This window comes from Sebastes umbrosus, chromosome 7 (genome assembly GCF_015220745.1).
Source record: "Sebastes umbrosus isolate fSebUmb1 chromosome 7, fSebUmb1.pri, whole genome shotgun sequence".
NCBI classification, from domain to species: Eukaryota; Metazoa; Chordata; class Actinopteri; order Perciformes; family Sebastidae; genus Sebastes; species Sebastes umbrosus.
The window spans coordinates 4,229,877-4,248,676 of record NC_051275.1 but is presented as its reverse complement, the minus strand read 5'-3'; the positions used below and the strand labels follow the sequence as shown (position 1 = coordinate 4,248,676).

The 18,800-nt window shown below is 40.6% G+C and overlaps 1 protein-coding gene across 1 annotated transcript in view; it reads left to right on the top strand.

Moving 5' to 3' along the window:
- The window catches only part of fndc3a (fibronectin type III domain containing 3A), a 58,042-nt gene that overhangs the window by 9,132 nt on the left and 30,110 nt on the right, over nucleotides 1–18,800 (top strand). Inside the window, exon 3 of the mRNA XM_037774365.1 lies at nucleotides 10,463–10,538. Within this exon, the coding sequence (XP_037630293.1) occupies nucleotides 10,463–10,538 (76 nt within the window). The remainder of the gene's footprint in view (nucleotides 1–10,462; nucleotides 10,539–18,800) is intronic.

Below are 18,800 nucleotides of genomic sequence, written 5' to 3'. Positions count from 1 at the left end.
TTGTAGCTATATTGGTAACGGATGAATCAGTCTGTTTCTGTCAATGTTTAAGCCCAGCTAATGGCGTATGTACTTAGCTGTTGTCTGTGCTGATGGGTATGTATATTTTCTTCCATTTTGTTCATTACCCTTTTTCATTAGACCTACCATTTAATGTTTTCATGGACTTTGTGCTTGTGTTTTTATATTCCTCTGGGTTTTTTTCACGTCTGTGTTTGTAACCTGACAGACTGAAAGTGATAAAAACACCTTTTTAGAAACATTTCAACTGGTAGAAATGGTTCATTGGCAGTTATTTTCCAAAATATTCTCAGAGTATCACTCCTTGGTATATCTATGTGCTTGCCGTTACTGTCAAAAACCCAGGAATCATCCAACATTTTGGGATATATATATATATATATACTGTATATACAGTATATATACTACGGCTGTCAGTCAATTAAAATATTTAATCGCATGATTGTCCATAGTTAATCGTGACATCGTCATACATTTATAATATAAATATGCTGCTTTATGCAAATGTATGTATATATTTATTATTGGAAATCAATTAACAACACAAAGCAATGACAAATATTGTCCAAAAACCCTCACAGGTAGCATAAAAAATATGCTAAAATCATAACATGGCAAACTGCAGCCCAACAGGCAACAACAGCTGTCAGTGTGTCAGTGTGCTGACTTGACTATGACTTGCCCCAAACTGCATGTGATTATCATAAAGTGGGCATGTCTGTAAAGGGGAGACTCGTGGGTACCCATAGAACCCATTTTCATTCACATATCTTGAGGTCAGAGGTCAAGGGACCCCTTTGAAAATGGCCATGACAGGTTTCCTTGCCAAAATTTAGCGTACGCTAAGTAAGTTATTTAGCCTTCTTTGTGACAAGCTAGTATGACATGGTTAGTACGAATGGATTCCTTAGGTTTTCATATAATGCCACTGGATCTAGCTTTAAAACTGAGCCCGCTACAACCTAAAAATCGCAAGTAAATGCGTTGAAGCAATTAGTGGCATTGAAACAAATTTGCGTTATTGCGTTATCGTGTTATTATCTCGTTAACTTTGACTGCCCTAGTAATTACAAGATCTTTCAAGATAATGCAGGACTTTTGAGGGATAGCTTGGAAAGAACAGTGAACGGAGGAGTAGGTGTTATGTTTTTCAGTTGTTTTAAATTTCTTTTCTATTTTAACATTATACAAACGTAATCATGTTGTTTTTAAGTCTTCTAAAACATGAGCTGAGATTTAAAAATAAAGAAAAAACACTGTTTACTCTGTGAGAGAACACACAGCGTTAAATAGTAACTAAACAAATTGAACAGGGAGCACACAGCCATGAGTGTGTGGTCTGCTTGTGGCTCCGTGCCATGTGTGGGCTAATGTTACTGTGGGATAGTGAGACCTCACTCCCGACTCGGCCGTCGATAGCGCTGCTGGCCCTGTACGCTGTAGCCAGACACAGGAGACGGGGCCTTGGACATGTGCCCCTCACAAGTAGCTGGAGGGCTCGAGATGTGACAAAAACGCAACCCACTCTGCCTGTCTCCTGGTCAGCCACTGAATCATCATGTGGAGAAGGGGGTGAGCCCACTATTTGTCAACTGTTGTGAGGAGGTGGACAGTGCGTGACTCAGCGGTGTTTAGGACACTCTCTACGAAGCCAGTGAGACAAACCATACCATTATTACTGCACCAATATTCAGAACAGACCCAAGAGTAAATCAGTCGATACAAATACTGATCTGAGCTCCACTCAATAACCGTTCAAGTCCAAGTACTGCATTGATCAAGATATGCACTGAAAGCTTTAAGCTAACTCTGGTATAATACATCAACATTTATGTTTAATATTGTTGGTCCCTTACATATTAAGTAAACAGTCCTAACATTAGATAAACGGATATTTAGCAGAATGTTTCGTTAGCTTAAAATAGCATTTTATGTCATAATAGGAAAAATTATAATACAAAGCGGCTGGATGAATAAGCGGAGATTGTTAGGTGATTTTTATCATACATTTTAGCGTAGGAAATGTGTTCACATCATGGTTGTAACACAATCACTTAATTCCTTTTTTTTGCACTACAATGATAAATGTAGTTGTAATTGTATTGTTCATTTCAAATTCTAAAATTTGAAACCAGAATTTCCTCATCGGTATTTTACAGCTAACACTAGCTAAATGGAGGGACAGAAATCTGTGAGAAAACTGTCTGTGGAAAAGAGTAAAACTTACATATGTGGAGGAGCACATAAGGCTTCATCATTAAAAATTAGGGTTGTGTATCGACAAGAATCCGGTGATACGATACATTTCATGATACAGGGGTTACGATTCAAGATATTGCAATACTGTAAGCAAATCGATATATGCCGTTTTTTTTAAAAAAATCCAATTTTATGAAAAAAAAGTAATTTTTTTTATGCAATCACAACAGTGGGATCTGCATTTGCATTTATCCTTGTCCCTGTAACATCTAACATCATTGCACTACTTTTTGTGCAATCTGAGCCACTGTCTGCCACGAATCTTTGCATGTAAACTATTAAATAAAACTCGATACAGTTCTTTTGAGAATGGATACAGTATCACAAAACATAATATTGCAATACTCATGTGTATCGATATTTTCCAAGCCAAGCCCCCAGGAAGAGCGCCGGGTGTTGATCCCAATTTTCGTAGTGGCCAAACAGTGGTACTACAACGTCCGTGTCCGTCACGTGATGCCATTGGGCCCCATAGACTTACATTGGGAAAGAGACGTCTGTAACTTAGCAGATACTTTTTTGAGGTAAATGAATTCCCCAGTACAAGCACTCTAATAGCCCTTATTCAAATCATTAGCTCCTAAAAGTTGTAAAACGCACTAAAAGCCGAATCCAGAGTTATTTCCCTTCCTCCATTCATGTGAATGAAACCCAGACCGTGGCGACAGCGCAAGCCGCGATGACAGCGCAAGCCGCGACGACAGCGCAAGCCGCGACGACAGCGCAAGCCGCGACGACAGCGTGACGTTGGACCCCGTGACCAAGCCATGTGACCGAGCGGACGCTACTGCGCATGTTCCATGGGCCCAATGGATGCAGAAGATCGCCGGAAGATCCGGGTACTTTTCCAGGCGAAAGTCGAGCCATTTTGGCATCATGTGCCACCGAGCAACTTTCATAGGAATGAACGGGGTCCCGCCTCCAACACTATATTCAGTTCTCTTAATACATCCATGGTCCAAGCTAGAAGGACCTTAGCCAGGAAGCTGACCCAGAACACGATGACAACTCTAACATTACTGTAGTTTAAAGTAGCTATGATGAGAGATTCCTCTGGAAGGACTACACTCAGCCCAGACTTGTGAAGTGCTGTACTATGTGGTAGAGGCGCCAGATGGAAAGCACTCCCGTGGAGAAAAAAGCACATAACAGCATGCCTGGAGTTTGCAGAAATTCATGTGAAATTTTCAGCGGGGCATAAGCCAAAAAATAATGTGGTCTGATTTAACAAAAATGAATAGTTGAGCTGTAGTGGAGATCTCAGTATCAGGACTATGATAGCCTATCTCCTAGCCTTGGAGATGTTAAAGGGAGCCAAATACAGGCAAAGTCAGGAGTAAAACCCTCTCCACAGTGGCATCCTTATTTATTTGGGTGCTGATTTGACATTTAGTAGGACAATGATCCTAACCATGCACCCAGATCAATACTGGAGTGGCTTCATTTCTTGATTGATTCTATAATAAATCCTATTTAAAATGAGTTGAATGAAGTGTCACCACATTTAGAAATGAAGTGGAGACATGACAAAGTCCAGGTGGACCAAACTGATGCAGACAACATAGGTGCTTATAAAGACTTTTGTCTCTGTGGTTAAATAGTTACTGGAAAAAAATCAAATAACATTTTGTCAGGAATTTTTAGTTTTTCTTATTTTATTCTTAGTATCATTAATTTATGTACCTGAAACGGACATCACCATGTACCATCAATGTAACATTGCCCCTTGTCAACATAATATACTATACACTATAATATTCACTTAATGAAAGCCCTAACTCATCATCAGTCAATAGTGGTTGGTGACTGTTGATTTCATAGAAATGAATATAGACATTGAGTGGAGACATATAAGTAAACAGAAAGCTGGTGGAAAACACTGTGTGGCTCAGGTTTCAGATCCTACTGTACAGGTTGACTATGTGCTTTGATAAATGCATTTAACAGATTATCTCCTCTGTGATTTAACATTGCTAAAAAGATACTACTAATATTTAAAAGGACTTGCTGCCGCATGAACACCTCTTGGAAAGATTTTTTCCTCCGTCTGTTTCTATCCTACTTTACCCGTCATCCAGCGTTTCCAGGGAATTCAGGAGGGTGCGGGATCATCAAATTGCCTTGAATTATCATTGCACATGTAAGCGTATGACATCAGCTGCAGGGAGACTGCATTAGTTCCTGGCTAGTTCCGCCACTGGCAGGATTTTCCCTGTGTCATTTGGCTCCTGTTTCCTGTCCACCCAGCTGCTAGTTCACATCATCGCACAGTAAACAATTAAGAGGAACAAATAGTGAGAAACCCGAACTCTGAGTCACCGGCGGCAGAGTAACGTCAGAGCTAACAGCCATCAACGCACAGAGCAGGCCTATTCTCCTGGGTAATAAAACACAGCAGTGGCCACCTGTGTGACAGTGTGTGCTAATTGATCCACGCTCTCTTTGCATAGGGTTCATACATGGACACAAATCTTTACAATGGTGGGAACAAGATTTATTGCCTGGACATACTGTTCTATGTGTTTGTGTTCATTGTGCTTCCTCCTCTTAATGCATTGGTTTCTTCCACCCAGAGCTCTGTTAAAAAGATCATCCCTGTTGTGAATGTGACCAGGAAACCATTTCACATTACAGTGCTTAGTCATCTGCGCGGAAAGTAACCTTTGCAGTATCCTATCGCTGTTTCTGAGTCTGTCTACTTCCAAATGAAGTCGGCATACAGTTGGTTTGTGATGGCAGCTACACATTCATTCTATAGCAGGGGCATGGCTTGGCTTGGGCAGAGCTTGAATGTATTTGACATTAGCACTGTTAATTCAGCATTCCTAGGTTTATTAGAGCTGAGCTTCAGGGGGATGTAAGAGCTTGGTTTAAGGGTAACTATGATTGGCAGTTGCCTCAAGCAAGTGGAGTTATCAGAAGAGGAACTTGACTGTATTAATCTCTTCCTTTCTACTGTATATATTTGTACGAAATATGTTGTAGACAATCGTACTCAAAAACTAGAGGTTTTGCCTCCGTTGAATGTCTGACATTGATGTAACATTATGAGGCGATCCTTTCAAATCCAAAGCAAAATATTCAAGAGAATATAAGCAGTCTAAGCATAAAATTATGAAAATATCTTAGTAACCCGTCTTTATATTCTAAACGCCCAAAACACTATTCACATCACGCAGTACAAAACAATATTATGCAGTTGTTGACTTTGAAAGGAAAAAAAATCATAACACCATTCTGGCCAAGACCTCATTCCAGTTCTAGGCTGTTTATAGAAATTGTTCTGTAACATCAGCCTCAAGTTTTGCAGTAAATATGTGGAGAGGCACCAAGGAATAAAAAAAAAAAATGTGCTTGCTGCATCGGGTTGCTTGTTATGGTGTTGCAGGGTTAAAGGTGATTTTATTTTGTGTATTTAGTTGCTGAGGCTGCTGACCGCGATCTTACCTGTCTACAATTCAATAAATAGAATCTCAGTAGTTGATTTTCCAAGGCTTTGCTGTGGGAATCATTTTTATGTGGACACATAATACGTTTTTCCTTGCAAAAAAGGCATAAAATCAATCCGTCTATAAATTAAATGATCAGTCTGAAGGGGGCGCTATCCTTGTTTCATTGTGATTTGGTCCATAACTCCTTGATTGTAGTTTCAAAATAATATTATTATATATACTTATTTCAACACATTCTCAGCATCATGACCATAACAGATCATTTGATCAATATAAAATGTTCTCCTCTTATTACAGTGTGTGCTGTGCTTTGTTTCTTTTTATTCTTTCTTTCTTCAAATTAATTCTTACTTAATATTTCCCTAAAGACATCTTACTTAATACTTAAATACTTAATCCCTGATCATTGCCGCTAGTGGCTATATTTATCTAATTCCTTAAATCCGTCTTTTTCTATCCATTTTACACGGAGTAAAAAGAAGCGTAGGATTTCATTTTGTGGAGGATGTGCCATAGGTGTACCCCTTGCGCAGCAGTATCAGTGACGCAGACTATCTGTTAACTTGGCACATGCTGATCCAGTGATGAGCACTGTCTCTTTAAGGAACGATCCATTTCGAATGAATGAGGACAGATGTTACAGAAGCAGTGAATACTCGCGAGCTCTTGTTTATTGTGTCGCCGTACAAATAGTGTCTCTGTTTTGACTGTCAGTGGGCTGCTTTGTGATCTTTGAAGACAATAGAGAAGTCGAGGGTGCAATTGTCGCTGAAGGTTGGAGCTCTGAAATTGAACTCCCACCACCTCATCTCCTCTCGCATCGATCGGAGTATTAAGAGAGGGTGTATGGCATGTCGCTCTGTGAATGGGAGAGAGAGCCAGAGCGAGTATGAGGGGGAGGGAGAGAAGCGGGGGGGAGGGAGAGGGACTGTAGCGTAGTCGTATATGTCAGCCTCAGAAGCTGCGTGGGTCGCTCAGCTCCCTCACGCCATTGTTGTTGTTGTGAAAAAAGGCAGAACAAAGGACTCCCCACGCTGTGGAACCCTACCTTTGCCGGCTTAGCTGTGTTATGATCACGCCCTGATGGAATGCTATTGAAATTATCCATATTAAGGAGCACAGCCGGCGTTAACTGAGCTGGCACACAGTAAGTGACAGAGGCGAGAAGGGAACTGAATAGGCATCATCCTTCTAATATTTGGTACTGTTCTCTCGGGTTCATCCGCCTCCTTTTCCAGAGAGTGGCCACTGCTGATAAGGTTTCAATCCCTTCTCTGAAGGTTTGGCGCGGACATCGCTGTGGCTTTTTTTGTTGGAGGGGTTGCTGTGGATACTGACGGTAGGGAAGGCTGCACTGGAGCCAGAGGCAAGATTGAACAACCTGCCTGCTGCAGAGAGTGCCGCTATGGAGCAGATGAGGCTGAACCATGCTAAGCAAACATGAGATTTACGCCACACTTTCTGTGAAGGCTACATCCAGCGCAAGAGACTAAGCCCCGTCCGCCTACATAGCTCCTGCTGCACTCCTCGCCTCTCGCCGGTTTCCTCCTGGATTTTGTGCAGGAGTTGATGGAAGTGGAGGGTGTGAAGGATCAGCCCAGCCAGATGTGTTAGCATCGCAGGTCATGTGATTTCTCATGAGGGTTGGGTGAAGTGGTGGAGGGTCTGGTAGACCCTGGAGCATCTTCTTCTTTTTTTTCTTTTTTCTTTTTTTTTTCTCTGTGACTGCGTGAATAGCGACGCCTGAATGAGAAAAAGCAATGCGGGCAACAGTAAGTAGCAGTCAGATCTTTTGCAAGCTAAATTACCTTCCGTTTGATTTCCTGAACATGAATGTCTCAGTATTGATTTCAATGTAACTTACCGTGCTAAGATTAGATTGGAAAAGGGAGACATCATCTTAGGAGGGGTGTTTGCTTCACACAGAGGGGGGTGGACAACAAACATACACACGCACCCGACTGTGAAGTGCCTAGACTTTGATTCAATTAAACCTCCATTGCCCCGCATCCCCCTCCCAAACCCCACCCCCCCTCATCTACACTTGCTGCTGACGCTGCCTGTGTGGGTGTGTATGAACATATGAGTTTGTGTGTGTGACAGTCAAAGAGCTCTTTCCGCTCCCTGCTGAGCACATGAATGGGAGCAGTGTCAGAGATGGAGGTGCTGATGATTCCTGTGCTTGAAGAGAACCATAGCCAAAGCTCTTTGCCAGGGGAGTGTAGATTCTATAACAGCGACTTCCGCAAGAGTGAGGTAACTAGCGCCCACACACAGCGCCAGGCAACAAAAACCTAATTATGTGTGTTCTTTTGGAGTTAAGAATAATACGTTAAGAAAATCTGAAGTGTTGGTGAATGAAAAAAAAAAAAAGATTGTTTTTCTTCAGTTCTGTTCATAATTTTAGTTTTGCTGTGAAAAGAAGGTGACGTTGTCAGGAATGTTGAATGGTTTGAAAAGTTTGTTCCTTGGACAAAATGCACATTTTTATATGAGGCTTTGAATGTTCAGTTCTGATGCTCAAGTCTTTTGTAATGACAGAAGCAGAATGACTCAGTGTAGGGTAACAGTGTGTACCTGATGTTTCCAACCACGTCATGATGAACTCCATGAATGGGAAATGGAGATTCTAACAGTTTCGAGTTTGTTAGGTTTACGGTTAAAGCTTTAGAAATGCATATAAAGCCTGATACCTCAAGAAGATTAAAGTTGTTGTTCTACACATTAAAACTAGATATGGGGAGAAGCACTTCAGTTACAAATCATCAATCCTTTGATTTTGATTTTTTAAATTTAAAATATGGACAAAATCAATATTTTTTCGACATAGAGGCTAATTGTTATTTTTAACTATGTTAAAAGTGGGTTGCAATATGACCTGTGCTTCCTAGTTTTTCATCTGCAACATCTGTTGAATGTTCCTGAAACAGGTGGTTACTTTTATATCATACGTACAGTGGGGAAAATGACTTCTAATAATCACAGTCAAATGATGAAAGTAATTGCGTTGCATCAACACATACTTTGAAAGTTATCAAGTATCTAGTTAAAAAAATCAACCATTTCATGTCATCGATTTACAAAACGAGCAGCTGTTTAAATATATTGTGTTGTGATAAACACCCCAACCATAATTTCAGGATTTTAAGTTGTTTTTTTTAATCACGAACGATGATTAGCCGGGTTGCATACCAAACGGATATTTTTCCTTCTTCCTTTGTCGCCTTGTTCCAGTTAATGGTTCATTAAAGTCATCCACCAACTCTTATCAACTCCCATATGGTTTGTACAACCCATTTGATGTGAAGTTGAAGTTGTATTTATTATTTTGTATTGCTTCTTAGAAACAGTCCCAGTTTCTATGGAAGATATTGACAGTCAAAGTTGGTGTACAACATGAGCTGGTCTATTGACTATGTGTGTGTACATTCAACACCCCCTTTCACACACATAAAGTGTACTATTGATGGAATCAATTGTTCAAGTATGGCAGTGATTATTGGTTAAAAAAATACTATTTTGCAGTTTAATGATTGTTTATCCCCACAGCTAAATTGAGGACCACAGTCAACACTTCCACAACCCTCCGTCTTGCTCTCAGTTCATTTCTCCTGTTGATTTTGTAACTAATACCTGTTTTGTACTGAAAACAATTGGTTTGATTGAAAGTTAAAGGTGACCTGTCTAAAGTTTATTTTCTACTGCACATATTTTAAGCAGGCTGGAGCACTTGTCCCATAGCAGACAGCTTTGTGTCTTTTGGTTCTTATCGATGCAGTGTTAATTCTATTGCTTGAACGTAGGGCTGCACGATTATGGCCAAAATGATAATGACATTTTTGATCAATATCACAATTATTTATCAGGATTATTCATTGACTTTAGGGACAAAATATCTTTATTGCACTTTCACATTTATATAAACGGCAAAATGAAATTGTATAACTGTAATCATTTTACCCAGAATTAAATCAACAGAGCACTGCTTTAACTTTCACGTCGTGCTACATTCCTGCTAATTGACATCATCTTTGCATCAAAATAAGTCATAAAATAAGTTTTTTTTCTTCATCTGAATTTAGTGCGTTTTCGTTTTTCTGTCTGCTCTCAAAAAACGAGTAATAAACAGTATAATAATGTTGTACTCTGGACTGCAGTCGCAACATTCAGGAACGTTTTTCCCAGGCTGCTGCTGTACAGCTCCCCCCAAAGTGAAGCCAAAACATCTCAATCGCCCCCTGGTGGCTGGCTGTTAGTTTAGGAAGCGCTTGATATGATATGCACTACATTTTAAACACATTTTAAACGTCAATATCACAGTCGATCATGTTCATTTAATTGTGGGAAATTTGTGATTGTGATTAATATTCGATTAATTGTGCAGCCTCTGTCAGTGTTGCTCATGTATTGGCATCACAGAAATCCTCTCAATGGAGAGAGAGGTTTTGATTCCCCCCCACTAGGATTTTCAGGTGACCATATTGTCGGTGTAACACCAAACACTGTTGGTGTTAAAACTGTTGCGTGCTCTTCACGCAAATGTTGCTGCTTTTATTCACACTCGAGAAATAAATCACAGAACTCTTACAAGACTGTGAGTTTGTACAACACCAGAGCGACTGTAGCTTCTGTTTACACATGTTGACATGCAAAGTTATCTTCAGTTTTAATTAACTAGTGTGGAAGTTAACTTAGATAGTCAAATGAAATGTTGCTTTGTTTCTCCACAGGTAATCCTGGTGCAGGTAAACCCAGGTGAGGCCTTCACTATTCGACGAGAGGATGGTCAATTTCAGTGTATCACAGGTAAGAAAGCTGTTCTGTTATTCAATTATATCTTTTCAGTGTTATTCTGGATTTGAATATTTGTTGTCTAATAATCCAGTCATAGAAAATGTTGATTTTACAATACATATAATACATATGGATATACTGTTTGGACCCATTCATTAACCCCTTTATGCCAGGAGAACAAATTAATTGTAAATAAATATGTCCCTTGGGGCACACCCGTGTTTCTAGCCTTGAAAAAACAAAACATGTTTATATAATGACATCTATTAGTCCATCTTCAGAGCGCACCCTTTCCACAAAATTAATATGGTTGGACCGTATGTTTTTATACAGGATCTAAACATATGGCTTAGATATGCCAGTCCCAAAAGCAACAAGATGAATAATATTGTTTAATCAAAGTTTCATTCAAGTTCTAGCATTACCTCCTAAATATGAAGACATGCAGCATGTGCACAGGCTTATTGCACTTAACAGAACCAGTAATTGTAGTAGCTTTTGCTGCAAAATGCTGGAAGAGGTACAGTATATTCACTCAATGGGCAAAGCACTGCTGCTCCAGCAGAGAGTGCTCCAGTGAGAGCAGACAACATATTGAGTGCGAGTTTCAGGGCATTGTGACCGCAACTTAAATGCTTTCTTGGCTGCACTCTTCACAGTGCCACCAAAGATCTCTAGGAAATGTATGTATGTATGTATCATTTAAAATGCTTTTATCCTGACATATGGAAAGCTAAGAGACTCGTCTAAATAAACTAATACAGCGAATGTGGAAGATAACTAGGGCTGGGGGATAAAGTCAAAGTGGAACCGTTCACAAAATTCACGGTTTTGTTCATATCATGGTTTTGGGGTCACGGTTTTTGGTTCGGTTCGGTACATTTATGTTACAGTGAGGTGAGGAGGCCATGTTCTGATTTCAACATGCTTTTCATTTATTTGGCAAAATAAATTTGTTATTTTCATATAAATACGATGTAATTATAGACTTAGGCCATCAACATAAATTGAAGCATAAGCTCAATCAGAGCGATACAAAAAACACATGTCTCAATTCCTTGATTATCAGCTCTTAATTTGAAAGATTTGTTTTTCCTCTCAAAAAGTGCAGTATTTGGAATGCGGTTGGATTTCTGTGCCCCTGTGTTATTTAAAAATAATTAATAAATATAAAACACATTATAGGGATTCCTAGTTGTGTCTTTTCAGGAATTACTGTGATGCGTATAACGCGGCTCAAGTAACGTTACGTTAATCATATGCTGAAATCCCGCGCTGTCCACGACTGCATAAGGCGCTATCGACGGCCACATAAGCCACACGTGTTGCTCAGTGCTTACACAGTCGCCATTGTATCCACCACCTTTTTCCGTCATTTTCATAGGTAACACTAAAACCGTAGTGCTCCCATACAGCAGAGCGAAACGATGCTGGTGGATCCTCTAACTGGACTTTATCGTGTCTACTCGCCATTTCCAAAACTGACTGACAGCCGCACTCGCCACTTCATCCGTGAAGGAGGCTGGGTCACGCTTCATCAACGCGTCATATCTTTGGGGTACAACACACGCGCAGTAAAATCTGGTTTGCACTCGCCGAAATTGTGCCAATAGCAACGCACGACCGCAGCTTCAGTTACACTGCGCATGTATTATACCCCATACCTAAAGACACATGTCCGTCCGTGTCCCGGCCTCCTTCCATAGGCCTTGATTTCTAGTGTGACAATAAATGGGATCCAAACTCTACATGAAAAAATACACAATCGGCCTCATAACTTATTATAAATGAACCAAACAATTCATTCATGACCCGAACCGTGACTAGCAAACCGAACAGTTCCGATTTTTTACCTGAACCGTTTCATCCCTAGTCAAAGTGAATATCTCCGTATTAATCAGAGCATCCTAATATTAAGTTATATCACGACAATATGTAAAATCACATGGGAAGAAAATCAATGTCAATAAAGTGTTCTTCTGGCATGCATAACCTCTGACAACTCTCTGACAAGTGCAAAACAGAAACTTAACTTTATTTCTCAACCGCAAATTAGCTTGGAATCTTTCATTTTGTCGTCTGTTAAAATGCAAACCCATACAAAGAGATTGTGGAAAGAAAACATTTGATGATATTGCACTTTTTCAAAAGCATTATCACAGGCAACACAGAAGAGGTTTTTACTGTACATTTGTGTTTGGCTGATTCATAAAATGTACATGAACACGTAATCAGGGTCTGACATTAGCACCCGCCAAATGTGGGTAAATTGTTGGCAGGGATCAATGTCCGATTTCTTTGGATTTGCATGCTTTGTGACTATTGATTTCTCTTATCAATGCTTTCAGACAGTTACACATGCACAATGATGTAATGCCAGACGCACGCTGTATAATGTTTCAGTTTGTTTGGGACCAGAGCCTTGGCGGTAAGAAAAAGAAAAAAAGCTTAACAATGTAGTGCTCATAAACCTGAGGGGATGCAATCTATTTATTTTTTTCCTTGATGCCTGTTGAAATCGGCAGCTAGTAGAGCGGAGCTAATAACATTAGCTGATAGCAGCCGGTGGGCAGCACAGTCCTGTTCGGCTAAATAACGGAGCTACTAACGTTAATGGAGATTCCATTGAGTTACATTGATGTGTTCAGGCTCTATTCAGAGCTTAAAAATAATTAGGGCAAAGGTAAATTATAACATCATTATGACGTATACAAATGTAATCTTGAAAACATTTAGTTTTCGGTGAGAAACTTGAATAAATACAGTTGTTTCGAAAAGTGGCAGATAAAATTCCTGAGTGGCAGACAAAAAATAAATGCTTGCCTCCCACGGTAGCAGGCAGTGAAAAAAGTACATTTGAGACCCTGCATGTAATATTTTTTCCCCTCTGAAATGTACTCGCCTGTAAAATTAAAATGAGAGCTCAGAATCTCTCTGCCTGTACGTGTAGACAATTATGACGAATCAAGAGGCTTTTTTAAATCCAATGTTGAATCCCCAAAAATTGTCATCTAATCATGAAATTGCTAAAGGTTCTCGCAGCTAACAAGCACATTTCATATCGGTGCTTAAGTCTGATCATTTTAACAAGTGTAAGATTATAACAGGTGTGAGTATAATCTGAACAGAGCTAGATTTTTGCTTAACATCTTTATTTCCAGCAATCACCTTCAGCTGGATTCATTCAGTTTTTTCCACTGTGTGCAGTGATAAAGGGAGGGGATTGGCCAGGACACGCATTGACGTATTTTTACAGGAATGACAACAGGATGACAGTCATGTCTCACAGGCTCCCAGGCTGCTCAATGATATAATTGCATCTTGCCGTTCCAGCCAATGTAGAGAATAGTACAGCTTGAAAGAAGAATGTGTTGTGTAAGTGAATAAATATGTTTTAGTGCAATTAGATGTTTTTAAGTGACACTGAGCTGATCAAGCTTGACCACATTGATTCACTTTCCACTTGCTTGATATGCATAGTAACTGACAAAAAAAAATTAGTTAAATAAAACATGTATCCTAACATGACAAAAAAAAACGTCAAACTTTAAAATAGGCGATACATGTAGAAGATAATAGATTAAAAACAGACACACAAAATGCTTCCTGACCCCAGAAAATGTACCTTTATCTTCATTCTTCAGTTCAGTAACTGTGATGTTGTGTGCACATAAATACATCCCCTTTGATTTTTATCAGTGTTTTTATTACAACACTTCCTGTTGTACAGAATGTGTCACCCCTGTATTTTTGTCCACGAACTGTCATACTCTTCCCCCCCCCCAAAAAAACATTTTTTTTCCATTTTTGCTACCCGAATGTCATTTGGCATGCTGCTCTTCCTGTTTAATGTGACAGATGATAAAATGAACTGTGCAGCAATATACTATCATAATGTAAAATAAGCATATGGTATGATTATAGTGTGTTGGTAGAGGAGTTAGGGCAGAAAGGCGATGTTTGAGTAAGATGTGTTACACATTCTTATTTGTCCTGATGGCAGTCATTTCCTTTTCCTCAATTGTTGGTGATTGCGCTGGCTTTGTGACAGCAACAATGAAGTCTGGCTCCAACACGTCGCTGACATTGTGAATGGAAGACAGCTGGAGTAGTAGGAGGTAGAGCTGTGGGGCCATAATTGTAAACGATTATGATAAAACGTAGTTGCCCAGGAAAACATAGATCTGAAAATGATTTGCTTTTGTTTGTTATTCTCCGCGGACGTCCCTCTGTGTATTGACATTTCTGTGGGCTCACTGCCACTCTTTTTTTTTTTCTGCTAAATGTTCAATTTGATTTAATAAAGAAAGATAAAGGATGTCAGCATAATAAAGGTTTGCGAGTGAATAATGATTGCTACCCTTTGTGACCACAGCAGGCAGGCGCTCGACATTTTAGCATAAATTTAATGACCCTTGTATGGACCGGTGCTTAGTATCTCACTGCTGAAAGACACCGGTATTTCTTGTCTGTAGCCTTTGACTATGCCTTGTGACGTACATGAGTAACAATGAGACAATGGGCCTGTGCAATAGGCCTCAGGCATCCAGGTTTAGATGACACAGGAGCAAAAGCAGTGATATAAAGCCATCAAACAGTTTCCTCACGCAAGGGGCTCTTCTCCCTACTCCCGTCTGACTGAGCTCCCACACCGGCCCCCCATTATGAGCTGAGTAAACCCTCCTAATAGGGAGCGAGCATATATAGTCTCTCCATCAGAGGAGAAACAAAGGGAGAGAGGTGCCACATAGATCAGTGTGACTGCTACTAACTGGCCTGTCACAGGGTGCACTCATCTCTCGGTGACGTGAATAGAGGGATGACTCACCGCTTGCGGTGCAAGGAGGGAGGAAGAAGAGTGTGTGCGTGCGGGCATGTATGCGCATGTGGTTGGTTGGTTTTGGTTTCTCATGTGATGAACAGATTATCCTCGTTCACTTAAGTGTCAGTTGTGCATATGCACGCTTTCACCTTTTACCCTAGTATGTACCGACGGGGACGGCGTGACACCGTCGCAAAGCCAGGATGATCTGGTTTACACGTATCTTTCAGGATTTGCTTCGTCCCACACCAATTTGTATATTCACTTGTGTATTTTTAGCAGCTGTATGTGTGTGTAATTGCTGCGTGTTAGCGCATGACAGCCTGCTCAATACGAACGGACATTCTTATAAAATGCAGTTCATGCAAGGCATTTTCCTTTTTTTGATATCTGTCTCAGAGGAGGGGCCTTTAGCGAGAGACGCTAATTAGAGCGGCCATTTAGTGTCTTCCTGCTAGCTGTCCTCCTTGCCATAAGGGGAGTTCTGTACGCGACCGGACACGCCCTCGTGACCCCCAGCGCTCCCGGAGTTGTCCTTTCTCAGCGTCTGCCACTGTAGATCTGAAGGCGTATCACTGGCACCAGGCAATAGACCACCTGATAAGCTTGGTGGCTGATGAGGCAAGTCAGCATCAGGACCATTGGGTTGATTAGATCCACTCCTTTATCTGACTTGGCCTGCCGGTGATTCACATCACTTTGGATGATTCAGTCTCTGGTTGATGGCTGAAAGGACCGTCTAGTTCCAGTGGGCTTATTGAGCCTGATAGAGATGTGCCTTTTCCCACAAAAGCCAAGACAGCCATTCTGGCATCTCGACAGGGAGCTAAAGAGTGTGTGTTTGTGAGTGTGTGTGTGTGTGTGTACACCTGGCTCAGTTTGCAGCCAGTGTCCTCTGCCTTTTCTCTCCGTTAGATACCGGTTGGTCAGTCAGCCCATCTGCCTACTTGTCCCTTATCTCTGATGCCATAGCTGTGAAACACCTCATCTCATTCCTGATGGTGCTAGTCTATTTTCTATCAGAGGGATTCGAGGCTGTCATGTCCCCTGTGCCTGAAACTGAGGAGCTAGGATGTGCACTGTTGAGCATCTGACACTGTGCAGTGAGGGGTTTAGGGGGTATTCATACTGTCAATACACCAGTATAGTTTGTCTTGGAGGGAAGTTCCACTGGACTTTACTTTTAGGAAGCTCCTCTGTTACAATAGATGTTTCCCATCACGATTCTGTTCATGACAAATTAGATTTTTAGGATTGAGTGAAAACAGTCCAAGCGGCATTATTAAATTGAATTTCTACTGTGAGGGTCTGGTTATGATCGGAAAGAAGCAGCTCGTATGACGTGTTATCCAACCCAAAATGTTTATGCCTGATCCGTACGGCCACAATTGAAGGCGATGTGAAATCTCAGCTGTCACAGAGAGACGAAAAGACGCAATATTGTTTAAAATGGGTATAACACCCATTTTCAGACAGTCTCTCCTGAAAGGCTTTCACAGTATTGCACTCGGTTGCACACATGGAAAGTGCCACGAATTGATGTTTAACAAATGGGAAAAAAAGGCATCTCAAGAGTGAAGCTCAAACCCAGCTTACATCACAAAGTGAAGTGGGTGTGAATGTCGGATTGTAGGTTTCGTAAAGGTGCAGAAATGGTCGGACGCAGCCCACCCTAATCCGACGTTGGATAGGGATGCACCGATCCAACTTTTTCAGCCTTGATACCGATAGTGATACCTGGGCTTTGGGTATCGGCCGATACCGAGTATCGATCCGATACCAGTGTTTAATTAATCAGCTGTATGCCTCACTGTGTGGAAGTGACTGGGATCATTCTTTTATGTGTAAGACAACATCAGGCTTGACTTAAACATTTCTTTCTTAACGTTGTAAAACAGAATGTAACAAACAAATAGATAGATATAAATGTATTTAAATGTTATTTATTATTAAATCGTACTACAGCAACTTAAAAAAAAATCCAAATTAACAGGAATTAGAATTGAACTGTAAACCTTTTTAATGCAGCAACAAGTTGGTCAAAACTGGAACAGGAATCGGAGATTCAGTATATAATGTGTATGGTATATAAACATATATTTGAATGTAATAAATCGGCCCCGTTGTCACCGATACCCGATCCAGCTATTTGAGTCAGTAACGGACCGATATCGGTATTGGTGCATTCCTAATGTCGGAAAGGTGTGTGGGGTTAAGAAGCTATTCGACTGTCTAACAAGCAGTTTTAATGGACTATACTGGCGCCTTTAGAATTAAAAGATGTGACTGTATCAGTATTGGAAAACGTTTCTTCACAATTCTCAATAGACATAGTAAAGTGTCTGGAAAAAAATCTAGATGATAGTGTTTTGCAATCAATGGAGATGAAGGAGTCTTAATTCTTACTAAAGACAAAGATTCCAAATACATTTAAGATGCAGAATCACCCCGACCTGAGACGTTCTGCACTAGAAAGTATCCGTCACATTGTCTTTAGGATAAATAATATGATCTGTAAATGCCTCAGATCTGGTCATCCTTTCCGCAGCCTTACATTTCAGAAGGATTTACTGGTAATTACACATGAATAAAGCAAAAAAATATATTAAAAGTGTAATTTTTGTAGATTAAATCCTGAAAAAATAAGGTTATTTCCCACAAGAGCAAAAATCATCCAGGCATGAATTTGTATTTCCAACTTATTTCTAACTAAATGGTTAGATTTAAAGTCGGAAAATATCAGCAGGAGCTATCCGCATCTTCACTAGAACAAATATCAGTATCATCTTTCAAAATCCCTTCTTTAGCCATGCTGTCTCTCATTATGTTCTTTGACACGCTGTCCCTCCTCCTCCCTTTCCTCATTTACTACACCTCTATTTATTCAAGGCCGTAACCATCATGGAACAGTGGGCTTGCACTGGGGGGCTGATGGCACAGGCATTGTGCTGGTCAGTCCATTATTTTAACTGCGTATAAAACTGCATGGCTTGCATGGTCGTATCCATTAAGATCAAAGCCCATGTGCACAATTGTGGGGCGGTTGCATGTTTCCTCACCCCCAGCACCCTCTCCCAAACAAAGCTCATCACATATGGTTCACATAATTGGACCGCAAACATCAGACACATTAGCCACATTAGCACATTATTTTTATACCCGCCACCTCCAAGTACATGTACACAAACATGTGCGTGCGGACACACACACACGGATGAGGTTCATTCACAGCTTTTGCAGTGAGTAGCTCTAAGAATGACTGAGCTTGTGACTCATTCTCCCATTGCTGCGTTGATACGAAGAGGGAGGGAGGAAAGGTAAAGAGGATGAAAGAAGATGATGAGAGGGAGGGGTGTTTTTTACACACAAAAAAAACCCCTTTGTTTTTCCTTTTAAGTTTAGTCGGGGTGGAATGTCCGGAGGGACAGGGCGATTCCATGTCCACTCAGCTG